Source organism: Seriola aureovittata, chromosome 16 (assembly GCF_021018895.1).
Source record: "Seriola aureovittata isolate HTS-2021-v1 ecotype China chromosome 16, ASM2101889v1, whole genome shotgun sequence".
Classification (NCBI taxonomy): domain Eukaryota; kingdom Metazoa; phylum Chordata; class Actinopteri; order Carangiformes; family Carangidae; genus Seriola; species Seriola aureovittata.
Window position 1 is genome coordinate 3,089,594 of NC_079379.1, and position 27,524 is coordinate 3,117,117.

Below are 27,524 nucleotides of genomic sequence, written 5' to 3' on the forward strand. Positions count from 1 at the left end.
ATTATACGTCTAGACTAGATTGAAAGGTGCATCTATTAAATGATACGAGCAAATGACCACAGTGACATGATTATTTAACATATTTAAAACTTCTGTGTGACCCATATCTGATTATAATAACTGATTCTTGAAATCACACACACACACACACACACACACACACACACACACACACAGATACTCACACCAAACCGGCTGGCTTAATCACAGCCTTGGCTGCCTCTAAGGTGCTGTGGAGTTCTCCAGGACGCGACAGGTTTCTGTCTGGCGGGGTTTAGGCGGCCGCTGTGCCACAGATTAGAGTGTCTTAGCTGTCTCACTTGTAGCAGAGATGGTTTATAGACTTACAGGCTTCAGTTTTCAGTCCATGGCTTTAATGCTGTGGCAAACAGTCAAACTCTTTACTTTCTGCTGTGTCTTTCTGCGTGCTTGAATACACAGCATTGCAGCTCTCTGTGTTCTAAACGTTTCATTCCAAATGGTGAAACTTTGCTTAGTTTAGTGTAAGGGAAGCTTCGTTCACAGCATGAGCTATAGTATTATAAAGATGGATTTCTCAGCACTGAGATAGAAAGCAGCATCAGCTGATTTAAGCCATGCAATGCTACTTCATTGATAGTTATGTAAGGCTCCAGCAGTGTTCCCATATCTGCCAACAAAGCATAACTCAACAACAACAAATTAAATTGATTAATAACAGCCAATAATTATCAGATATTTTGAGATTCAGACTTTAAACTAAGTATAAGACTCAAAGTCTTTCTTTAGCCTTTATCTACTGTTGGTATTCAGGTGACTTTTCTTTTGTCCCTTCTGTATCCTTATACAATTCTCAGTTCCTGTGTTGAAAATACTCATTCACACCCTTACCTCTCATTTCCTGTATTCTCTGTAATTATTTCTCTTTCCATCAAGTAGGGCTGCACAATACTGGAAAAAACCTGACATTACTATTTTTGTTTTTCTGGGATATCTGGGATATTGTGATATCAAGAAATACAGGAATTTATACCAGTTAACGTGAATAGGCTACATCATCTTCTCTGTAGCTGAAATAATTACACACAAGTGAAGTAGATTTTCTTTTTGCAAACAAATCTTCCCTTTCTGTTTTTATCCTGTCCCTCAGGGTATTTTCAGGTTGTGGTTGATGACTAGTGGGGACAGAGCCTGTTATGGTCATCTGATAAATTGATCAGAAATGATTGTGATTGGTTGTTCACTTGACATGCAGAGTCTGCATGTCACTAGCAACCAATTCTGTGTATCCAAGAATCCTTAAATCAGACTATATCACGAATGTTTTTAATTTTGTGTTGTATGTACATTCAGGTCCATCCTTTGGCATTATTATGCAAACACACATTTCAGCATACAGATACACATCTACACACATCTTCTCCAGTTTAAAAATATTCTTTGGTTTTTTTTTCTCTCTTTTTGGTTTTTTTTAGCAATGCACTTGTTCTGTCTTTGTCTGTTTATATCTCTTCCCTCTTCCCTGACACTGACCCTGTCTCCAGTCCTTCCTCTCCTGGTCTGTCATGTCAGTCTGTTCACCCGTCTGTCTCTCTATAAGCCTTATGTAATGGAGGCATCATGTGAGAACCGAGGTGAAGGTTTATGCGGTGCACCTGTGGATGGCCATCCTCCTCTCCCTTTGATCTCTGCTGGATTTGTGTTTCTTTCTCTCCTTCTGCCTTCTCTTCCATTTTTCTTCTTCCTCCTCCACTCTACCTTTCCACCTGATTTCCTCCTCTCTGACTCCTCCCTGGCTTTAAGCCACTGGCTCCTAGAATCTCAACTCCATCCTTTAAGGGTAATTATGAGATCACCTCAATGAGGAGCAGAGGGTTTTTAAACAGTAGTTTGAGGCTCAGGACTCCTCAATAAAGCAGGGTTAGATTGCCTGTTGTGATCCCAGCATTGTAGGCGGGTACTTTTATAAAGCAAGGCAAAAATGGAAACCCACAGTTCATTGTTCATCATCTTAAACTTGGTTGATTTAAAAATGACCTTACATTTTAAGTAGATTGCAGGAATTCATGACAAAATCATGAGTAAGAATTTTAATTTTAAGTTTTGCACTTTAAATGTTCAAACGAGGCGGGAAGCTTCTCAGTTTTTTTCTTTTTCTTTTTTATTTGTGTGTTTTTCTCTAGAATTTTACTTTATGCACATGTCAGGTCTGTTTACGCCCAACAGCGATTCCCCATTTCCTAATCTGTGCCCATTTATTTCCTGCCTTTCTGTGTTGTCCTGATCCCATTCATGATAAAACCCCATCCAGATCTCAGAAGCCATCAAGCCCCCGGTCTTTTAGCCTGGCCTCTTACCTCTACGCGTCGCTCTCCGTGCCCCTGAATCATTACCCTGCAGACAGACACAGACCGACCTTTCCAGCGGCTAAATATAGACCCACCAAAGAATAGGAGGAAGGGAGGGAAAAATAAACGGGGGAATAGATGGAACAGCATGTTAAAGAAACTTGCTGGGGGAGAGCAAGAGAGGAGGGGGTGGTTTGTGTTTAGTCTCAGCGGCTGCAGGCTTTCTGGACAATACCCCAATGATGGCTATCGGTTATTATGAGCACTATTCCAACTGTGGTGACGTCAGAGTCCCTAAGTAAAGCAGAGCTGTGCGTTAAAACCCCCTCACCCACTGATTGCTGCTGCGCAGATCCTGTGTTTCTCTTGGAAAGGAGAATGCAGGTGGCTTGGGACCGCAGGCTAATAGTAAATGAGTTTTCTACCTTGTACATGGCTATATATAGAATCCAGTGAGGCCTGAAATTGTGCGTTTCACCTCCGCCTAACAATCAGAAATTCTTCCTGTCTGGAGTAGAGCTTGCCAGATAGTACGAAGGCCTTTGGGTTCGTTCGTGTACTTAAGTTTTCACTAACTTGAAGCTCTGCATTCAGACCTCGTGTGCTGTCAGTACCATAGACTGATTTGACGAAGCTGTAGAACGTTGGTCAAAAAGGACCCCAAAAACTGCTTAGGAAAACAGCTTATTTACAACCCAGTAACGCTTTCTATACAGTTCAAGTGTAGGGATTCGCCCTAATGGTTGACCAAATGTTAGTTGACTAAGTTTTGATTGGTTGGTTGGCTGCAGGAAAAAAGCAAACTCCACAGGAAGTAGTGACTCAGTCACTCTGTCAGTCACAGACTGCCATTGTTTACACAGCTGGTCCCTGCAGTTATTAGATAATAATGTAACCGGGCATCTCAGGTTCACTTCACTGGGCATATTGAGTAAAAAGGGGGTCTAAGAGGTATACAATGAACAGCAGCCACGACTAGTGAAGTTCCTATAGCTTGCACGCATGTGTTAGTAAAAATGAAAGTTGTTTTCCAAAAAAAGAGATGAACATATCAAAAGTGGGCTAATCATCAATACTGGATGACTTTTACCTGAAAGTGAATTTAGGCCACTTGTGTCTTAGTTTGGTTAACAAAGATTGGCTATAGTTACTGAATTACTTCCCATGCCATGTTAAATTCCTGTTTGTAAGTATGACACTCAAGGTTTAATTTCTCCTTAGTTGAGGGAGTTACTTAAGGGTGTTGCACAAAATGTCTTCAAAAGTAAAGAAATTTACAGCAGTGAAAGAGATTTTACAGCTGTAAAATTTCCATGGAGATTGTTGATTTGCTGCCATTAGCACTTCTTGATACCTGTTAGCTCATCCTCATGTTGTTTTGACAGGAACTTCATCATGGTGAAGTTGGTCGCTAAGGTCCTTTGTGCAACAATTTATTTTAAGTGATTCTAAAGGTTTAAGGCTAAGGTAAGGAGAAAACCTAAAATACTTTAGTGAAGATTTTAAGGAAAAATTTAAGGAGAGGACTTAAGGTTGTTTTGTGTAACTGTTTTTATTTTAAGGAGACCGTAACTCAGGCTTTAAGGATAATCTTAACTTCAGGTGTTTTGTGCAACCATCCCCTGGTCCTTTACTGTCATTGTCACTCTCTCTCTCTCTCTAGTGCTCTGCCTGTGCCATCCACTATCTGTTAATCTCTGTTTTTACTCACATTACATTAACCACCAGCTGTAACAGATGCACCTCCAACTGGACCCTCAGTCTGCCAGAATGCCACACGATCAGCTGATCAGCTGTGCTGTCGGACTTTCTGTACCCGTCTGTCTTGCTATCAAGGTGGTGTCTCTGATTCAGGACCCTGAATGTGAATGAATGTGCTTCGTCTGTGTTCAGAGACAAAATGTTATTAATGTACAGTATTTTAAGCTTGAATTGACTTTAGTGGAAGTGAAACGTGGTGCTTCGGTGCTCTAGGGATCGGAAAGTCCTTTTCCATTGTAAACTCTGTGTGACAGCGAAGCTGACGGTGAGCTGAGAGGTCTCCGCTGGTTAGACAGATCACACACTCACATCGCAGGTCCCTGGATCTGCGCCCTATCTCCAAACTCTTTTGGCCAGTTTCTGTTATTGAATCATATTTTGTCTTGTTTGTCGTGACTCGGCCATTTATTTTTAGAGCTAAAAGCTTTTGTTGCTAGGAGACTGTGTCTTAGGAGAGGCTGAGCGAGGGAGGGACAGAATGAAAGAGAAAAGAAAGCAAGACATCGATGGCAGTGGTGTTGAGGGGGAGAAAGGCGGAATCTGTGAAAGCTGAACGACAAATGAACGAGATATGAGTCAGCAGGGACATCTGCAACACACACATGCGGTGGGCATGGTTGCTATTCCTGTGTTCTTTGTCTGTGTGCTCTGTGCACCCACGCATGAACCCACTTACCTCTCCCCACTAACCTGTGTTGTGTGTCTGTGTACTTCCTGTGTGAGAGAGATATTAGCTCGCCCACTTTGAGTTAATACACTCCTTCTGTGTGTTGTGTGTCTCAGTGCGTGTCTGTGCATGTGTGTACTGCATGTGCACATGAGTATTTTTCTGCAGCAATCACCAGTGTACCCCATTATACAGCTGTGCGTTGTGTCTCGGTCACAACGCCTAACCTGTCCCCAGTGACAAGAGCCTTATTGTCATGTCTATGAATCATATGCCCATTAGTAATCTGCCTTCAAATGGCCATTATCAACTGTCACAGCCAGCTTGTCTGTGTGTTTGCTCGATCTCCAAGCACCATAGGAGATCAGATAGCAGCATGTGGTTTATTAGTCACCAGGAGCAACTCTTGTTTTTGGGATATTTTTTTCTCTTCCTTAATATGGCTTTTGTAAGATATTTTTTGCATGTGCTAGCTGCCGCCTTCAGAAAAAGTGAAGTGCTAGTCTGTGAAACTGTTGTAATTTGGAGAGTGAGCATCTCACATCACTTTCTTATATTTTGAATTATCAGTGTTTAGTCTGTTTCTGATAATCTCCCAGGGTCACGGATACTTTGAAAACACAGCAAAGACGGATATAGATATTCCGATGTGTAAACAAGCACAATGCCTCTATTGCAGGCTCATCACAAGACATATTTCTCAGCAGAGATGCACCTATGTGTACAAATGGATAAATTATGTTAAAGTATATTTAGCTACGTTATGTTCTTGTATCAAGAGTTACGTTAGAATTAGGACACTCCACATTTATGGTTTGATATAAGTTGAACCCCTTTAAATAAGGGAATATCTTTGAAGTATTTGCATGAATTACAAGGCACAAAATGAATGAAGGGATCATTATTTGAAACAAAAGGAAAGAAGGTTGAGGACAGAAAGGATGCAACTCTGCCCCACCAGAATTCTTGCAAAATCTGGTGTCTGTTGGACAACAAAACATCACAGCTTGAACCTCTTAAATGTATCCTAAAGGGGAAAGCAGATTACTGCTACAGTTACTCAACTTGTGAGTGTCTCCTTTATTTAGCCAGACATTGATCACAAGGGAGCTTGCAGCAATATCAGAGGCAACGTGCCTGTGAAATACTTGGAGTTACACTCCAGTGGCAGTATGGACAGTTTTTCATGCACTAAACAAAATCAGTGCTTAGTCACTTGTAGTGTGGAAGCATTTCAAAGTGAATATTTGTGGCTTCTTCTCATAGGTCTTAGTTTCCAAAGTGTCATTTGTTGTGGTCAGACTTTTCCACTTCTAGTCAGTTATGTATTACTACCACATCTACTGCTGCTTCTGCCTCTACTTCCTCTACTACTACTACTACTACTACTACTACTACGACTACTATGTATTAATGACAATTGCAGACACAGCTGCACACCTAATGGTGGACTTTGGTTTCGCCGTGTTCATGGTGTGTACATGGTTCATTTTTCCATGACTCACTTTGACTCCATTTACACCTGCTATTAAAATGTGATCTGTATCTGGATAAGAGGAAACACATGCCAATTTCTAGGCAGGTTGTAAACACACACGTCTTTCTGGTCAGGATTTGATCGAACATATCAGGGCATTGCGATTGATATCAGCAGAGTCAGCTATTTGTAAATGCAGGTCTTTTTTTTTTTTTTTTTTTTTTTTTTTGAGAAAGAACCGCCCATGTGGGCAGGAATGTCGTGACTCACAGAGGAGCTTGTGGTCCACTCAGCTTCACAAAAAGACTCGAGCACGATCTGTTTTCACCAGTTGTTGCTCCTTTAACTGATCCACAGTGAAACAGTCACTGAAAGCAGCTACAAAAAAACTAGAAAGTAAGAAAATCCATCTCACTGTGTTGAAAAGTAAGTATCAGGTAAACTGAATAATTTTAAATAAACTCACACCTGCCATTTTTGTTCAGTTTACTTTACTGTTTCCCAATGTCTTCATAAATGACTCTAATCCCAGTAAGTACATACTGTGTAAATGGAAAAGTCATAATTGATTTAATCACCATCTGGGCACTATATCCATATACAGTTTACTTCTGGAATTTAGTTGCCAGGTGTGTCCTCTTTTCTCCCCAGCTCTTTTACAACTCCTTTTTTTCTTTGTCTTATCTGTCTTTCGTCCGGACTTATGTTCTTTTGTGTGGTTGTTCTTATGTGTGGTTCTCTGCCATTATGGAGTTTCCCCAAAGCAGTTTCCTATCAAACATTGACGAGGCAACAATACTGAAAAAATAAACAATTCCATGTTTAATATGACAGACTATTGGTTGCATATACATTAGATGTGTGTATTTTTGTATTGCTAGACCTTGATCACTTACAGTATGATGCAATGGCTTTAATATTATGCATGATTGTGTGGTGCAGTGTAATCGATCTCACATCACACCAGTGTTACAGTCAGTCAGCCTTGAACATATTGTTAACAGTTCACTGCTACTGCTATATAGATATGACAGGCTTTATGGAGTGTGGGAAACTGATTGTAACCTTGGTAGTTAGGATAGTGTGTCTTTTACAGTTACATAAACACACACACGTACACACACAAAATTCTGCATTGTTATATTGTGCCCATATGTTTCCCATCCTCAGCTTTCTCAGCCTGATTGCCAAGACACATCTGGTCCTAATGAGGTGTGTGTGTGTGTGTGTGTGTGTGTGTGTGTGTGTGTGTGTGTGTGTGTGTGTGTGTGTGTGTGTGTGTGTGTGTGTGTGTGTGTGTGTGTGTGTGTGTGTGTGTGTGTGTGTGTGTGTGTGTGTGTGTGTGTGTGTGTGTGTGTGTGTGTGTGTGTGTCACTATGCCTTTGCTATGCAGCCTGGCCTTGTGTTGAAGTGGTGTTGAGTCTTTTACTGCCACCCACTGCTTTACAACACAAAGCCTATACTTTTAACTGTTGGATAATGGTGTGTGTGCCTGTGTGAATGTGTGCTCTGATGGTGGTTATAAAACCATAGCTTATATTTTGTCTGCTCATATCTCAAAGCCTGTTAATCTGTTATAACAGTGCTGATTTTCCAGCTTTTGATGCTGATAGCAGGTTTTGATATGACTTCGGTCTGTGGGAACAGATTTAGCTGAAATGCTCATCATCAGCTTTCCTGGAACCAATAGATCCACTTTGAGGGAAAGCTATAGATCCAAATGTGTTTTTGAATTTCAATGTACCTATTTCATCCAGTTTCACCCCTGATTCTGTGGCTTCCAGCAATTTCATGTCTTCGCGTATTCTTGCAAAAATGCTTCTCTCCACAAAGTCACTATTGTTTCTGTACTTCTTCACTCACGTTGTTCTTTCCATACATTTTTTGCTTAATTTCACCGGAGACACAAAAAACAACCTTTTTTCTCGTCGTGTCCTTCCTTTCTTTGAATTCAACACCACCTGAACACCACTCTCCTCCCACAGGGTTTGCTTTCCCGGAGTGGGCTTACAAGCCCGAGTCGAGCCCGGGCTCCAGGCAGATCCAGCTGTGGCACTTCATCCTGGAGCTGCTGAGGAAAGAGGAATACCACGACGTCATTGCCTGGCAGGGAGACTATGGAGAGTTTGTCATCAAGGACCCTGACGAGGTGGCCCGCTTATGGGGGGCCAGGAAGTGTAAACCACAGATGAATTACGACAAGCTCAGCCGAGCACTAAGGTGAGACAAAGAGGGTGAAAGAAGAATGAAAGAAACAAAACCTAATAAGCCCATATTATATTCTTCGAATTCATGAGGTTGCAACGGTCAGAGTGACATAAATCTCTGCAGACTGTGTGTCAACAAACAAGGTAGCAGACACCTGACGTAGTTTAAACAGAACGACGTTCACATCTTTTCTCTTTTTTTTTTTACTATATCTGCCCCTTAAACATTCTTCGTTATTTGCTCCATAAGAACAATGTCACTTAACACAAATGTTTATATCTGAAAGTTAATGGTTTGTGTCTTAGAAGCTAAAACCCTGACACAGCAGACTGAACACGTGTCCAGCCAAAACTTCCAACTTGACATGGGTCTAAACCTTAGTCTCACACCTAGTGTTGATAACACATGGTGGCTGATGTCTCCTAGGATATTTTATGTTTTTTAAAGAGTAAATGCAGTACAAATTTCACTGCAATCATTTTAAGGTATGAATTAATTTTCAATTTTATTATCTTCCCAAGTCTGAAAGGGTCAGCATGGATGACTGCAAAACATATTCATACCCCCAACTTGGGCTGCTTGCAAAAATAATAATCACGATTATTTTGATCATGATTATTTAACATGATCACTCATTGACACCATGCCTTTATTGAACCTTTTTATAAACTTAAGAATAGTTTTTCAACTTATACACAATATAAGTTGTTATGCCTTTCCTACCGAAGCCAAGCCATGTTAGACCTGATTTTAACCCATGTCTGGGACAGGACCACAAAGCCTGGTTGGATAACACTTGATATATTAACACTGGCAGCAAACACTGGGGTTTTCTTCATCCTTTCTTTCCTCAGTCTAAAAGGTATTATCTGTGCTTAGTAAGGCTAGTCTACTATTCAGCTTCATATTCAGTTCATGTGTTCCTAATAGGTGTCAACATCAGAGGAATCAGATCATGGCAAAGAGCCCAGATGGGTTCATCATGTCAATCTTAAGTTTCAGGCACTAGAATCCTGTTTGTTTTGAACTCCAGATGAACTGCATGTATTTGAAGAAGTGTCAGCCAGACAATGAAAAAATTAAGCATGGGTTTGTTCTAGTTATTGAAATAGCTCTTTGTGCCAGATTTACTCATTGAAAAACGGCTTATTTAATCACACTATTTACCACCCAGTGAAAGCATGTTTTAAATACCTTAAATTCCTAATTATTCCTAATTTGAACCTTTTTTCACCATGTCTCACTGCTGACATCATCTTATGGCGTTTTGTTTGTCTCCGCCCAACCCCACTGGTGTTTAGTTGTGAATCGTGCATCTCTGCCTCATGTTAAAACTCCAGTAGATTTAGAAACGCACACCTCCACCCTCCGCAGAGCACATGTGGGACGCTGCAGAGTTTTATTTAGCTGCCAGTCTGTTCTCCCATCGTCATGTACACAAACACACACATGCACACACAGCTAGTCATCAATGTCACCTCCTGTGTTGTAGGTTGGTGTGGGTTATAGTTTGCCACGGCGATGAGTACTTGTACTGCCTCATCTCCACACACACACATGCACGCACACACACACACCCACGTACACACTCACATACTTAACACCTTGGTATATGTCAGCCCTCCTCCAGCCCATCTGTGTCTTGTTTGTTGCTTAAACCTTTTTTTGTTTTCAACTTAGCATCATATGACTGCATATTTACAGACACCAATCCTTCTCTGAACATGTATTGGAATATATTTGAACACCCCTTCACAATTACATTCTGATCCATGTAATTGTGAATTTAAAGTGTTATTTATAAATCTGAAGTAAAACATTGGTTTTGTGGCATTCTTTATTTAGTTGCTAGTTTACTTAACAATAAAGATACACACAGTTTCACAGGTAGAAATAGAAGCTAATTTGCAGTCAAACTGATTTATTTCAAATGCATATCGTATCCATGGTTATATGCGGTTATATATACGTGAAACTGTCACAGGGCGAATTAGATTTAATACTAATTAAATACTACGAATAACAATAAGTTACTATATTAATGAGAAAACAAGTCAAATATTGTCGTGACATTTGCAAAGGCATGAACAATCGACGATCATTCTGATGATCAGCACAACCCTTATCGTATGACCATTCATGTTCACTGGGCATGTATGAGGCGGTGTGAACAGGAAGCAGAAAATACTACGAATGGTTAACAGCAGAAAGTTAGACCAGAGATGACGAGGTTGACACTAGAGTAGCATGGACTCCAGGTGTGATGTGTTTTAAAACTAAACTATATCAGTGTGGATGTTGCTACAGAAGCAGTTGCTTTCTCTCTGGTCACAGTGAGCGTTTCACATCAAGGACCAGCTGGAGCCAAACTTTATTGTGAAACTTTACTGTGGTTTTTTAACCTTTTATTGGACTGAAGGGCTGTTAACTAAGTGTGAAGTCTTTGGAGGGAAGTTCTGTCTCTGTTAGATGTGAAGTCTTTGATTGATGCTTCTTAGCGTCTTTGAAGTGAACGTGCGTTGGTGCACATGTGTGTTCATTCATCCATATACAGTACATGTGTGTAGAGACATGTATGTGTGTATGTGAGTTTGTGTTTCCCGTACATCTATGTGTGTGTTCAATACACAGAGGTTGAGTCTATACAGTCAAAGTCCTTTCTAGTTTATTTGAAGAAAGTTCAAATGGTCTTCAAAGAGCAGGAGGCCACGAGGAAGCCTGGGCCCAGTGTGTGAGACTGTCTGTCATACATTGACTTCACCACTGTTTGAACGTGTGTGTGTTCCTTTCACATGTATGTGCGTGGTCTTTTCCCACATCACGTACCATCCATCCAGCCACACGTCTGAACAGGGATTGTGTGTGTGCGTGTGTCATATGTGATGTTTTTATTTCTCTGTTGTTTTTGCATGCCAGATTAACTGTACTTGATCATGTTTATCTCTCCTAACTTCTCAAGTGTAGTTTAAGTGTCTACTGTTTGCTTGAGTTTTTCATACTTCAAGTCAACTACATTTCAGAGGGAAATCATTTTCTTTTAAAGCAGCTCTCAGACCTTTGCTTTATCTTACTGCATATTAAGGGTTTAGATGTAATACACAGTACAACTTTTAAAAAAAGAGCATTGTTAGAGTTTTAACTGTTCACTTGTTAGTGCGTGTATTAGTTAAGACTATCTCAAAAATTCAAGTACTTCTTACAGGTTAAGACCTTAATAATTTCACATTCTGAAATTGGACTGTGTTTAAAAGTTATTTTCATTATCAATCAATCTGCTGATTATTTTTTTAGTTTATATAATGTCAGAAATAGTGAAAAATGAAATCAATGACGACGTTTTAAATATCATGTTTTGGACTATTTTTTGGACAAAACAAAACATTTGGTTTACATTGATATAAGACAGAAAAGAATAAAATCCTCACAAATCATAAACTGGAACTTGGGAATAGTGCTAAAAACAATTAACTAGAGAGCATCTTGCGAAGGGCCAGCCACCACACCTGTCAACATGTTGACTATTCATGTCAGCCACACACCTGTGAACTTTCATGACTGTATCTTGCAGGTTGTCAGGTGACACAATGTGTCCACAGACAGACAGATTAACACCTGCCAAAACCTCAAAACCACCTCAGTGGTAGTTCCCGCTACATTAGGTATTTCCAGGATCACATTTTACCATGATGACACACACACAGACTCACAAGGTGATAAGAATACCTGCACTGATATCGTGGGTGGTGATCAATTTTCAAATAGAAATTTTCAGTCAATTTAACTAATCAATTTGTCGCCGCAGCTCTAAATATTCAAGAGGGACTCAAGGAGGAACTGATTAGAATATGGTGGTCAAAGATGAAAGGTCACTGTCACCACATAAAACATATCTTGGCTATGACTTAAGAATTCATACGCTAATTATCACACATTTTAAATAAACGTCTTACAGGATAAAATGTAAGAAGAAGAAATCGTTACCACAGTCATACAACTGCGAGGAGATGATTGTAGTTATTACTTGCAAATGTTCCGCATTGTATGTCAGGGCCTGTGTGCGTGCAGTATACCTGCCTGCTCCTACTGTGGGTGTGGGTGGGTGTGGGTGGGTGTGGGTGTGGGTGTGCGTAGTAGTTGGCCCAGTCAGAAGAGGCCCTTCACTCATTGAGTCATTTAGGGCTTGGATGAGCTCCTGGTTCACACACTCCTGCTCTACTTTGTTCTCTATTATACCAAACCCCAGTGACTAATGCTCAGTTCATACTGGAGCACGGATACAGCTTTGTCATTGTGACTAATATTTTATCCATGATTATAGTGTTTTTTAACCATCACTTCTGGTTTTACTGGTTTTTAGGAAAAGAATATTTTTATATTTATACCTTGAATATGGTCCAGGGCTGTTTTGTGGTCAGAGTTTCCTATTTTCATGCATCATTTTGGAGCTGGGAGGAAAAGCAAAGAGTTAAATAGCATTTTGCAAATAGTTCCTAAAATTGGTTTTATTCCACTTGGAGGAAAAATAGTAGGTTTTAATACAGGGTTATTGTGTTTGTTTAAACATTGGTCACCTCACAGTTATGTAATGCTGTTCATTATTACTTTTTTATCTCTGAAGTTTCACCAGCACATTAGTAATATATAATAATAAGTTGCCAAAATGAAACTGTTAATGTTGTTAGATGGATAGATGTATAAAGAAAAATTGATCGATGGAAGAAACTGAAAAACTCTGTATTCCTGCTCTGATTTTAACCTTCAGCCTTTTATTCTGCTGGAGAGCAGCTCAATTAAAACTTAACAATAGAAGAGCTGTATGCAACTTTTTATTCAAGAAAATTTTTTTATGTAGAAATTCATCCACTGAGCTCCTCTTTTCTCAATTCTACAGGGAATGATGAATAACGCATTACATTTCCCAGAATGAAGTGGCCACTGACAATTGAATGAGAGACACTGATGTAGAAGTTTTTGTGTGAGGAAATATGAATGTGGTTTTGGTCCTGAGGCTATCGGTGAGTCACCAGGAGCCATTTTATCATCTTTTTAGATGAGCTGTCAGCGGCTCCCTATTCACTCTTCCACATCTCTCTGTGTATTGACGATGACTAATGCACTCGTACTAATGGAGCCGTCTGGGTAAGGCTAAGTCAGAGTGGCTGCCTCACTTCCATAAGTAATCACAGTGAGAGTTTGAATCTAACTGTGTGTTCACATTGTGCACAGCTTGTTTAATTTTGTGCTGTACACTGGGTTAGTGTTGAACAACCACATTGTGGTCTCTAAAGTTTCACTTTTGTCTTTGCAATGTCACATTGTTTGGTACCACTTTACAATAAGACTACCCTCAAAGGATTAATAAATGGTTTATGATTAAGTTATTGATTCTGTTAACATTTATAACTGGTAAAAGGAGCCTTATCGTAACTCATTAATAAATTGTGTTTTTCACACTTTACAATAAAAGTAAAAATAAAAAAAAAAGTGGGACAAAGAATTGGTGAGCAGTTCACCAGGTAAAGGAAGGTTCCCACCTGTGTTCTACCTGGAAAGTCCTAAAGAAGAGACCAACCAGCAGAAAGCATCTCCATGTTAATCTCCACTGTGCAGAACAAGCTGAGAATTGAAGGACGGCTGCTGAGAGGAAGGCCTTAGAGGATGAGTCTGATCATTTGATATAATCATGTGCTCTGCCATAATTTGATCTGACAGATGAAACATTTTGACCATTAAAATGCTTATGCTGGTTCATTGTTAGTAACTGAACAAACATGATGAAGCAGCAGGTACAAACGCTGATGATGGAGAAAACAAAGAAAGCTCAGTAACAAGTAAGATATGAGGCTGAAGAGTACAGAGACATCTGGGCTCACTATTTAGCAGGCACCAGATCACTGGTGTCCTGTCTATGTAATGTGTTATAACGGCTTATAAATGATTTATAAAGTGTTAACAAGCCAATTAATAAACTAGTTATAGGTACCAGTTGTTTTGCTGCTTTGATATGGGATAGGTCTCTAGCAAACACTAATACACTAACATTGAACATAATAATCTTGGTGAGGTCAGTGGTGGTAATCCAGGTGTTGAACACAGCTGTCGTCCGTGTGTTCAAGACCGTTGACCCTCTAATGTTTTTGATTGTCTTCTCATTTCATCTACATCTTATGCAATGCAGAACTGTTCACATATAGTAATCACTTTACATCAATAGGGCTGCAAGAATGTGCAGATTTGATCGGCTGTTGATGTCAACGACCCTAAAAGCTGTGACAGTCAGTAAGATTACTAAATCTCCACATATGAGCCAGATTTGGCAGTTCATTCAGGTCCACAGGTAATGGTGATTTGTTGATCACTTTGGTTGCACTGTGAATAATCACTGACTGGCTGTGCAACTGTGAGTCATTTCCATGGCATGTCGGAAAAATCAACTGGTAAAATGTTCACAGTAAGTGTATTTGTCCATAGTTTTACCCTTAAAATGTTCTGCTAAAACAAAATCAGAGGTTTACCATGTGTTGCCAATGATGTGCTGAGTATTAAAAAGGGTAAATAACACTCTCCACGTCCTGCTCTCTTTCAGATACTACTACAACAAGAGGATCCTCCATAAGACCAAAGGGAAGAGATTCACTTACAAGTTCAACTTTAACAAACTAGTGCTGGTCAACTACCCCTTCATCGACATGGGCTCTGGTACGTAGGCGCGCCTGTTTCTTTTGTTACACTTACTTGATTAAATCCTTCCAAGTGCCCTGGCAACATGCCAATTTGAAACATCCTCAAGATGTCTGTAGACAATGAAGAGGTCAGGAGTCTTAAGAGGACTTTATAATTCACATGGAGTTGTGACAGTTTATAAAACACTTAACCGGGTTTTTTAAATTTCTAAAAGCAGAAATTGTGAGTGTAGCACCAGTTGTGGAAATAGGAGTTTTAAGCTTGTGTCTGACCCGTTTATTTCTTTTTCTGCCTCAATGACATCCCTTGTCTTGTAGTTATTTCTGATGAAAAGAACAGAATTGCACTCGACAGCAAGGCCATGTTTGAGGAGCGTTTTGTCTCTGGGACAGACAAAAAAAACATTGTCCTTCAGCTGTCTGAGATTTAGGTGCTCGTATGTGCAGTCTTTAAATTTCTTGAATTTGTAGTTCAGCTGCTGACTTCTAAAAACTGTAACAAAAATTACCTGTGAAGCATAATTTAAATCAGACAAAATAACTTGTAAATACAACTGGTGTAGAGGTTCCTATTGTCATTTTGATGTTGTTTACTTGTTAGCCAAGAACAGAGGTTTAGATGCCACTACACTTACTTTATGTAGCATTACAGGCAGCCAGTCATATTTAGGCTTAAAAACCAATGATTTCTGTTTCCTTGAAAAAGCCCTTTTAAATGAAATAAAAAAGTGTACATTTATGTTGTAAAAGTTTCACAAAGGTCTTAGAGGTTGCTCTAGCCTGCTGAAGGCAATAGTTGCCCTAAACCTCTGACTTTATGTTAAATTTGAAAGTTAATTAGTTAGTCAGTTTTTTTTTTTTTTTTTAAAGAGTTAATCCATCCATCCATTTTCTGCTGCTTATCCAGGCTGTATTTGAGGATATTCTTAGGAGTTATTGTTCTAGCCTGTTGGGAAGTCCATGCATGCATCCCTACCGGTTTTCATTGATATCTTTCATACTATAATAATTACAATAATAATAATAATAATAATAATAACAATGATCATTTTATTTGCATAGCACTTTTCTTGACAAAGTTACAAAGTGCTTCACAGAAAAATAAAAACGTATAGATCATCATGCAAAAGGTTCTGACAGTAAAGAGTCAATAAAATATGTAAAAACAATAATTAGGAATAAAATAAATACAACACGTATCAAACATGACCAAAGTCTAAGACAAAGAAATGCATTTAAGAAGAGATTTAAAGGAAGTTAAAATGTCTGATTTCAGAGTGTGGGGTTTCTAATAGCAAACACCTGGTCACCTTTAGTCACAAACCTTGACCTAGGGGTGACCAACAGGCCTCCTTCTGCACATCTCAGTTCTTGGTTGGGCACATACCATGTCAATAAATTGCAGCTGTACTTACTATGGAAACAGGTTCTAAATTCCATTCTGTGTGGTATTAAAGTGTCTATAAAAGTATTAAATTAAACTTGGGGAACTCTCTGTTGTCTTTTGGAGCAGACAAAAGTGTTGCTGAAATGTTCAAATGTTATTGTCTGAGAAGGTTTCCAGTCAGTGTGGTGGGTGACTAATTCACTTGCCAAAGACAAATGCTATAGGTAAAGACGGGGAGCAGTTTCGTGGCCAAACTGAGTCTGAGTCGAAATAGTACATTAAGTGTAATCAACTCATATTTGCAAGTTCATCTCAATTTTTGTGAAAAATATCATTAATAGAAGTATAATCATATGTACCAATAGAATGTGGGTGGGGTGCTTGTGCATGTATCTGGTTTGGTTGTGTGTGCGTGCGCGCGCGCGCACGTGTGTGTTTTCTAAGACATCAGTGTGCCACGTCCCAGTTTATCCCTCTCCTCCCTCCTCTGAAGTCGTCTCTCTTTCTGGTCCCGGCCACCCAGTGTAAACACAGCCCATATGGAGCGTTGGATACGAGTGACATAAGTGCAGCACGAAACTTTAATTATAGCCTCTGTGTGATGTGGCCCACACACTGACATGTTGTGATATGATGGTTTCATGTGATGGTTTTACACACACACACATGCCCACGTCAATCTGGATTTATGCGCAAGCAGAGACACTCACCAACAGACACACTACATAAACACACACACAGTTTTTCTCTCTCTCGTTGTCTTTGACACACATGGTTGTGAGATGTGTGCTTTTTTTAAAAAGAGAGAGAGAGAGACATACACAACCACACACACACACATACTCACACACACACACTCGTCAGCGCTGGAAAAAACAGAGGAACCCAACCCATGTTTGTGATGGCAGTAGGAGCGACTTTTCCAATATTTAATTCTGGCACGTGCATGGATGCCAAGAATTTATTGCAGTGCCACAGTCTCCCTGGCAGGAGAGAGAGAGGTGGGGGAGGGGTTGAAAGAGAAGGGAACTTGTGGCTTTGTGTAACCCAGTGTTTTCTTTCTGTGTGCCTGTGACCCTCTGGATAAAATAGTTTGTTATGGGAGACATGTGACCTACTCTCATTAGTTACTTTTCCCTTTCTCTTCAGTTTATAGGCCTAGTTCATCCAGATTTACAAATAAAAAAACAGCTAACATATTTTCTCACTTAGCTTGGGTGGTATCAAGTCATGTAGTTAGTTTTTATGTCTCCGCGCTGGCGACAGCATTATGATTTCATGTTGTCCGTGGGTTTGTCCATACTTCTTTGGAGCATTTAAAACCGACTAAACAAAACTGAACAGAAAGATGCCCCTCACAGAAACAATGGCCCTGTTATTCTGCTTAATTCACAGGCTGAAAAAATTGTCCCTGTAAAAATAGTTAACAGCACGTTGTGTGGATAATCCAGAGTAGCAAGGACACTGATTCTGAACAAAAGATGTTGCTATTGAATATTTTAAATGTTATTTTTGAGGACACAAAAACCGATCTATTGAGCCTCTATTGGTCTACATTGGAGGCAGAAATCTCAGAACCTTATTAGATTGATAAGATAAAACAAAACTATCTGCAGGTAGAGATGCCACTAGAGGAAAGTGTTTTTTGGGGTTTTTTTTCAGGTGAAATGTTCATTTAAGATTTTAGGTCTATCCATTGTCATATCATCATGTCCATATCTTCATTGTCTCATCTTTGGTCAGACCATTTAAACTTCATGTTTTTGATTTTGACTGAAAAAAATAAATGCACAATCACTTTAAGTGTCTAATGACTGTCTCTTTATTAAGGACACCTATTACATCATTTAAAAAATGTTTTTTAAATCTCTTATCAAAGTTTTAAACGCTTCTCTCTTGTGTCATGTCACACATATAATGTGTCTTCTGTTTTTTTAAATGTGACCTGCACCCTTATGGTAGTGACAAATAAATCTGATTGTGATTCTGACTTTGACTTTTCTTCCTCACAGGTCGAGGAGTCCCTCAAAGTGCCCCTCCAGTGCCGACCGGAGGCACCCACTTCCGTTTCCCCCCCTCCACGCCATCAGAGGTCCTCTCATCCAGCGAGGAGCTGCGCAGTCCAGGCATGTTCAGTAGCGTGGCCCGGCGCATGGCCCGAGGCTCCGTCAGCGACTGCAGTGATGGCACCTCCACCAACTCAGAGCTGGAGGAGGCTGTGGGGGCCGATGAGCGAGGCGTGGGGCCTGACAGGGCCTTCAGGGGTCTGCTTCCTCCCCGCCTGCCTCATGATTCCCTCTTCAGGGTCTACGGTGGGGCCCCGAACCCAGCAGGGCTACCCAGACCTGCCCCCAGGGTCCACCCTGAGTCTCTGTCCCCATTCCCCGTCTCCCCTCTGCCTGGTCCCGGAGGTCTTCTGGCCCCAACTCTATCCCCAGCCCTGTCCATGACCCCCACCCCCCACCTGCCCTACACTCCCTCCCCCTCCCTGTCCTCTCCAATGATGGGCTCCCACTTTTCCTTCAACCCAGAGGATATGAAGCACTACCTGCAGGCCCACACCCAGTCTGTGTACAACTACCACCTCAGCCCCCGAGCTTTCCTCCACTACCCCAACATCGTCATCCCTCAGCCCCACCGCCCCACCCTGGAGAAACCGGCCACCCATCACCTCCACGCTCCGCCCCTGCCGCTCTCTCATTCGCTCAGCCAGCATGCAGGAGCAGGGGAGGAGGGCCAACAGCACCCGTCTCCGTTCAAGTTCAAGCTGCAACCTCCTCCACTCGGGCGCAAGCAAAGGGAATCAGGAAGCTCATTGGCCGCTTCTGCTTCCTCCTCATCCTCCAGCCTGTCCTCCTCATTCACAGGGTCTGGGCAGACAAGCAACTCTGTCCTGGCTGCTGGGGCTCCAAAGATCAAGGTAAGACTGCCGCCGCACAGGATGTGGTGTTTCCACTAAGGTATGATTCAAACCCTGTGAGCATGAGAAGCATGTGTCATGAATGATATTCTTCCTCTCCAGGTGGAGCCAATATCAGACATCGAGTCAGAAGAAGAAGTGGAGGTGACTGACATCAGTGAGGAAGATGAGCTGAATCACAACGACGAGGATGCTAGAGGTGACATCTTCACCCCGGCAGCTCGTCATCACCATCATCATCATCAGCTCAACAACCATCACCAGGCTAATGGGAACGGCAGCAGCCCCTCTGCTGCTCTTCCTCCACACAGTAACCATGACGATGATCCTGAAGACGATGAGGAGGTCTTCAAAACTCCCGCCACTCCTCCCATTGGCAGTGCCGGCCTGGCCTTTCCTCTGATCAGCCTGAAGAGCGAGCCGGGTCAGGCAGCTCCCATCAGCCCCGGAGGCACGCGCTGCATCCCGCTCAAACTCCGCTTCAAACGCCGCTGGAGCGAAGACCAGAAGATGGAGGCAGATGGAGAGAGGGACGAGGCAGAGGACAAAAAAGTGAGGGCTGAGGGAGAGGAGGAGGTGGAGGGGAAGACAGAGGAGGCAGGGAGGAGAGTAGGGGAGGTGGAGAATGGGGGAGGAAGAGGAGGTGTTATTTTGGGGTTGATGCTGCCACCACCTCCTACCCAGCGTAGAGCGAGCTCAGAGCTGCAGCGGGCCACGGCGCAGCTGTCTCTGGAAAACACTGGCTGCTGAGCCACACACACACACACATACACACACACACACACACACACACACACACACACACACACACACACACACACACACACAGGGGATCCTGCTTAGATACAAAACACACACCTTTGGGAGTCTTGTTAACAAGTGTAATAGTTTCATGTAGACCATGATGCCTCGTGGGTTCTTGACCGAGCACAAACATGGAGACAAAACCGAAAGGTTCTGACATAAACACATGTTCATTTTCTTCAGTGTAAATTTGAAAATTTACTTTCATCCTATGTAGGAAACAGTTTTTTGTGCAATAATTAAAGTTATAGTCGGGGTTACTTGACGTGTGGTTGTGTGAGGTAGTCATGCATAGTCGGTATATAACCTGGAGTAGATTCAGATCAGCGCGCTGCCTGTTAGGAGGAGCAGCAGGGAACACGGTACACTAGCAGAGCCATGTGCTGCTGTGGGAGGGGCCACCTGAAAAAAACATGTTTCTGACACTTGTAAAAGACGCCCACTGAAACAATCCAATATCCTTTTAGATGTGTGAATATTTTCAGTGCTTTATCTTCCCGTGAAAATGACTGTATTCCTACACACAAACGCACCTACAGCACGCACTATATCAAGCTGCTTTCTGATTCACGCAGGTGACATGCGGCTGTAACATAATACAGTACAAAACCAATGCTGTTTTCCCGCAAAGATAAAGCACTGACAATATTCTATATGAAGCACACATTTAAATGGATATTGAATTGTTCCGGTGGGTGGGTGTGTCTAAAACATGTTTTTTCTGCTGGCCCCGCCCACAGCAACACATGGCTCTGCTAGTGTCCCAGTGTTTCCTGCCGTCTCTCCTAACAGGCAGCGTGCTGATCTGAATCTACTGCAGGTAACACACTGACTATGTATGACTACCTCACACAACCCCACGTCAAATAACCACAACCATCACTTTAAAGGAGTTGTTCGGCACTTTTTACTGACCTCACTGCCCCACAGCCTCCTTAAATTACTTAACAGAGACACAATCTTTTCCTAGAAAGGTAGTAAAAAACGAGATGAATGTGTTGATCTATTAACCTTTCAGGTTTTGTCACTGCTTTTGCAGGATCTGTAGCTTTGATGCGTCAGAGCTGTTAGCAAGTAGCTGCTGGGCGTTATGATCTGTGTGAAACCATAAAACATAGATGGCCTGTGTAGCCTCTGATGTACTGCAAGGCAAGACACCTCTGTGTCCCTGGTACCTTATCAAGACAAGAACACAGCAGAGTTTCTGATGTGACTTACAACACTAAGAGATAACCAAACTTTAGTCTGTATATTGACTTCTGTCCTGTTTCAAACTTAGCACCCTACAGAGAGGGAGCCTATTCTTTAATATCTCTTAGGAATTGCACACTGCCTTCTCCATGCCTCCTTGCCCTCATAGTGCCAGTTATGCCAGTAAGTCTGTCAGGGATCACACCTGTGCCCAGATTATGTCTTTAATGGGATTTAATGGGTCTATTTGTTTGTCTGGTGCAGTGAAACGAATCACATCCTCCTCTTTCACAGAGTAGTGAGGCAGCCTGAATTGTACAGCAGTAGATAGAATGAATTTTTCACTCATGTCTGGCTCATTTGAAGATGCTGAGCCCCTTTTCGTAACTTCCCTCTCTTCCTTTTCCCTCCTTTTGTGTTCACCATAACAGACGAACAGATCCTGATGTTACTAAAAAAAAACACTTTTAACAGCCCTGATAGAGATTACAGAAGTGCCTCTGTCTGCACCCATCACCATGCAGTCGTTTACAAGGTGGAGGGCAGTGAGCAAGACAAAAAAAAAAAAAAAAAACTATTAAAAAAAAACTGAGACCTTGCACCGATGGATCTTACAGACTAAAGAGGGTTTTCTCCCTTTCAAGAGGTGATTAGAAAGAACTCTGCAATCACAGTCTGTTCTCCAGGAAACGGCTCGGACGCTGTCAGACTTCAGTGTGGCCGGACTGAGTGGTCTCTTCATCCCCCGCTCATTCACTACAGTGTATAAAGACATGAAATGAGGACAGACTTGTACATCTTGAGGGCAGACAAACTAAAGCCTGAGGAGGAGAGGCGCATTTTTGATGAACCGACTTTGACCTCTCGACCTCTGACCTGTCACAGGGACAGACAGCATCATCATTAAGACGTTTGTTAGCCAGCGAATGGACGCGGTTCCCACTGTACAGAAAAAACCATGAGAGGAAAGAAAGCGTCTGATCTTTCTGTCTCTTGTTCTTCATTTGTGGAGGAAATGAGGAAGCAGCTACAAGCAAAGGCTGTAATTAAAGACACACTTGTTTCTGAATGTGTGCGTGGACCCAGAGTCTCAAGGATACAGAGGGTGTCAGCGCTTTTCTTGTTTCCTGTGTGACTTCGCACAATCCTGGAGGTGTTTGGAGTTTTCAGATCAACAGCTCTCTTCTGCATTCCCCCCGTTTATTTTTTAAAGACTGTATTCTTTCTGTCAGAGTACGCTTGTGCCTCCCGAGGGCACGGACAGTATTTTAGGGCATTTGCAGTGATCTGAGGGCTTTCTGTATTTTTGGAGATAATAGCCGAATCTGTTCATGTGATGTTTTTTGAGAAGCGACGATTTCGAATCTGTCGAGAGCAGAACGGGAACCATGTCATGAATGTCGAGCATCAAGGTTAACTCAGGCAAAACCTTCACTGAGATATTGAGAAACAACTTATTTTTATGACGTTTTATTCAAATAGTTTAAAAAAAGAAAAAGACCCATTTTAATGAACAAACAATTCCAAATAAGAGTGTGCCTTTTTTAAGCCAACGTGAGTTTTATCAAGTACCCCCAGCAAAATATTTTATCACACACACACACACACACACACACACACACACACACACACACACACACACGCACGCACGCACGCATGCACACACACACACACAGTACAGTACCACCATGCCTTCTTCTTTTGTAAAAGAGAGATACAGAATAAGTAAATCTACACATATATATTTTATTCAAATATATATTGAATTCAAATATTATATTTCAATATGGTCATTTGATACAAATCAGGAAAATCCTACTATTTTTAATGGTAAAGATATGTATATATTCTAATGGCATATTATTACCAGTATAATTCAGCCTTTGCCTTCTCACCCTTGCCTTCTCTTGACCGTTGAGCTGCAGTGACAAAAGGCCGCCGGCATCAGAGTTTTATATTTATATTGTTAAAATAAAAAACAGTTTTGTGTATTCAGGGGACGGAGGGTGTGATGGGACAAGGATAAATGAGCAAGCAAGAACATTTAACCAGGCCTAGGTCAAATTATGTTTACCTTCTTAGTGGGTGTGTTTGTTTTAACATCCCTGGAGTAGCAGCTCAGGTGGGGTTTGCCTAGTCAGGACACAAAGGTAAATTTAAACTCATTGTTAGGTAAAACATTTTGACTCTCCTCATTTTTGTCCCACCTAGTAAATCCCACCCACCTTGGACTAAAACTCCTGAATTATTTGCAGCCACTGTTTGACCCAGATCTGATCAAAACCCACGGAGGTGCGGGTTGTAACGGGGAGCGAGTGACAGACTCATGTGTTCAGAGCAGACTGCTTCTGATTGGATTCTGATTCTGATTGGACGACACAGATGATATGACCAGACTTTGGTTTGAGTGTGGACTGTGGACTCAAGCTGCTTTGTGTGTGAACCACATGTGTATGGGCTGGTCTGAACCCTGCCCATATACACCCACACAAACGCACACACACAGTCCTGGCTAGAGACATGGCTTTACTGTGGCTAAAATAAAGGGAAACATGACATCAGATGTGACATCAGACGCCCCTGCAGTCTCTCTCTCTCTAGAGAGTAGACGGCATAACCATACAAACTACACACACTCTTACACACATTTACACACACACGCACACACACACAGAGGAAATGGCATCACAAAACCTCAGAGTGGAGTGGAGAGAGAGGGACTTCCCATAATCTGACTCGCCCACTCTGCCCTGTGTGTGTGTGTGAGTGAGTGAGTGAGTGAGAGAGAGAGAATGAGTGGTTTCTATGGTTATGCCATCAACACACACACACACACACACAAAGCTATTCAATGCAGCCTACAAAGAGTCTCGGCCCTGGGTTATTTAGTCCCAGCTATCGTGTCCAGATTGTGGAACCAGCTGCAGTCTCACATCTGAATCTTCAAGACTCACATTGTCATTTCCAATTGATTTTTCTTCCCAGGCACAAAGAAACTTGTACGTCTGTCCTTCTACATACTTGTTAACATTATCAGCATTCCTCCTTTCTTAAAAACGGGGTCAAACCTCCCACTTACTTTAGGTGGAGATTTCTAAAAGTGCCAGCAGTAATATTTCAGTGAAGTTTAAGGACAGAAGTAGCAGTTGACAAGTGTCTGGTGAAGAAAGATTTAAAAACACAGAGCTGTACGTGAACTGTTACACCCGCGCTGCCTTACCCAACGTGGCTTCAAAAACAAAACACAGGATAGTTTTAACTATTTGCCCACCGATATTTGCACCCCTCGATTTCATTGATGCTGTTCTTATCATTTTCTTCTGTATGTTTTCAGACGTATTACTGTTACTCTTGTAATTATTATATTATTAACATGACTATTTTTGATTATTTTGTACCCTCTTGCCATGGCCCAGCCTCTTCTCCATGAATTCCTGGTTTTCTGTGAGTTTTTGTTCCAGTTTGCACTCGTCTCCATAAACTATAACTATTCAACTTCAGTGCAGTCTTTTCTGTTAATGTTTTCTTTTCTTTTTTTTTTAAATCTTTTTTTTCACTCACACGGATTTTATAACCATGTTACCATGGACAAGAGGAGGGTCACATAAACCCCACATGATATACAGTGGGAGAAAGAAACAATTGTTTTCATTTTTTGATGTTGTGTATATATTTTTTTTCCATTTTGGAGGATTCTGTAAGAAAAAAAGAGCATTGTACTGTTTAGCCATTGTATTATTTGAAATGCATCCCCCTGCCCTCTCTCTGGTCGTCTCTGTCCCTCCTCTCATGTCCACCTCGGTGGTGAGCTGTCACTCCAGAGCAGGGACAGAGACTTTAGTTTTTATCATGGAGGAACCACCTGTACTTCTGTTTCTCTTCTATCTGTTCATCTTCATTTGTAATTAAACAATAATCAGGGTTCATTAAAAAAGGTAAAAAATTGATGTCAGTTTCTGAGTTTTTCTTTCATTTAATCACCTTTTTTTTTTTTTTCTTCATTTACATTTAATTGACAAAAAGTCAAGAATCAAGAATAACATTGTGAATAACTTAGTTTTACTTCTGGATGTTGCTTGTTTTAAGTTGCATCACTGTAACAGAAATAGAATTGTTAGGCATAGAGCTAAAATCAATTAATCAATGGAAAACTGGCAATTTTAAGATAAAATGCCAAATATTCCACTGCTCTAGTCTCTCATTTCTTAGAACTTTGCTGTTTTTCTTTGTCTTATGTTATAAAATGGTCTGTAGGCCAAACCAGCAAGAAATTTCAAGATTTATCAACTCAGCAATCAATCTGAAAAATAATCAGCAGGTGAGTTGATAATGAAAATAAATGTTAGCTGAAGCCCTGATTAGCCATTGTCTGAAGAAAATAAAAACTTACTGGCTGACTTCTGCCAAACTGTATCACTGAGTCAGATCTCTTCTTTGGTGTTGGTAAATTTGTATTGAAGCAGTATCAGCAGTCGTACCAGCCCATCCCTCCTCTCCGAACACCTCGTTTCTCAGGTTGTGTCAACAGCAAGTCAAGTGCTTCATATTCATCAAAGTCCTGGCACATTTAATGAAAAGAAAAGCCATCCAGGGATAAGTATTCTCTCTTCTCCTCACAATAGGTCTGTGATGGATTTTCTTTTTTTTCTTTCTTTTTTTTTTGTGCCCGTCTGAGAGACAGCTGCAACAAAAAAGACCTTGATGGGAGGGATTTGGTTATGACAATGGAAATGACTCAGGAAGAAGGAGAGATGCTTGTGTCAACCTTCAACAGGGAGACTGACTTTATTTTCTGCTCAGGTGCAGAGAAATATTAGGAAGAGATTTTTTTTTGTCTTAAACATACAGAGTCGTCGTGTAGTTATTTTTGCCTTATGCTGTGTCTATGTTCAGATGAGAGGAATGTTTTTTATATGATTCTCTCGCACCAGCACTGTCTGCTTTATGGTTTTAGTCCACTGAAAGATGTTGGTTGATATATTAGATATAGAAATGAATCTTAATAGTAATAGCTGTTGAATAATATGCTTTACTTCTTAAATCACCGGCATGAAAAATGAGTGCCCCAACAAAATCCCTGCAAACTTGAATAATTCTGATGCTAATTGTGTCCCAGATGACACCTCGTGCCACTACGTGTCTTTTTTTTTTCACTTCAGCCGATGTGGACGTTTTAATTACTCACTAGACTGGCAAACCTCTCATACACGATGTGACTTTGTCATCTGCTTTGTTTCATGATTTGAGTCAGAGTAATGTTTGTGCCCCCTTTGGGTTTTATAAGAAAGTCAGTATTTGGCTGTAGTTTGTGTTTTTGAGGCTAATATTGAAATTCTCATTTTTTAAGCAAAACTAGTGCTGCAAGTAATTTCATTATCAAATAGTTGGCCAAAAGTTTTTATTTTTTTTAATTAAGCCACTAATTGATCTATAATAAGTCAGAAAATAGTTCTCAGAGACCAAGGTGTTTTCGCAGCATAAAATCAAAATGAATTCAATTTTTATTTTTAGACTCTGGATTTCTCCACTAAAACAAAATTATTTCTGTTATTTTCACACAAATTCTCCTCAGAGGGCTCTTAGACTGCAAGGCTTAGACATGAGAGTGTAAATCTAATAACACAGTACATTAGCTCTCCCTCATACTTAAGAAATCACATGTACAAGTTTTGGAACTTTTCTAACTGTATCACTTGGACAAGGTCTCTTTATTTGTAAATATGAGGCTCATTAAAACAAACACACCCTGAGGAGCTGATTTCCCCTTTAATGATCATTTTACAACATCTTTTCCCCCAGACTCTGGTTCCCCCTGTTGTCAGCTTTCAGTACTACTCCTACAGCTCCAGCCTCCCTCCTTTTGGAATCTGCTTTACCAGCTCTCGCGAGACTTGACCCGAGAATCGTGACCGGCTTTTCAATTGCGTGTTTAATCTGGAGATAGTTTACATAAAAAAAATGTGAGCACATATTCATGTCCAGACTCATCAGGTTCCCCGTCAGGAAACTTGTACAGAAGGAACAGTCAACATTTTGGAAGGTATTAAATTGAAAATATAAGTTTCGTAATAGTTTTTTTTTAACCATTTCAGTGGCACG

At 41.0% G+C, this 27,524-nt stretch overlaps 1 protein-coding gene across 1 annotated transcript in view; it reads left to right on the forward strand.

The window, feature by feature from the left end:
* erf (Ets2 repressor factor) overlaps positions 1-25,372 on the forward strand; it is a 39,741-nt gene extending 14,369 nt beyond the window's left edge. The window contains exons 2-5 of the mRNA XM_056399147.1: positions 8,218-8,452; positions 15,027-15,139; positions 18,523-19,430; positions 19,533-25,372. Coding sequence (XP_056255122.1) covers positions 8,218-8,452; positions 15,027-15,139; positions 18,523-19,430; positions 19,533-20,180 — 1,904 coding nt within the window. The 3' untranslated portion in view covers positions 20,181-25,372. The remainder of the gene's footprint in view (positions 1-8,217; positions 8,453-15,026; positions 15,140-18,522; positions 19,431-19,532) is intronic.
* The last annotated feature ends 2,152 nt before the right edge of the window (positions 25,373-27,524 follow it).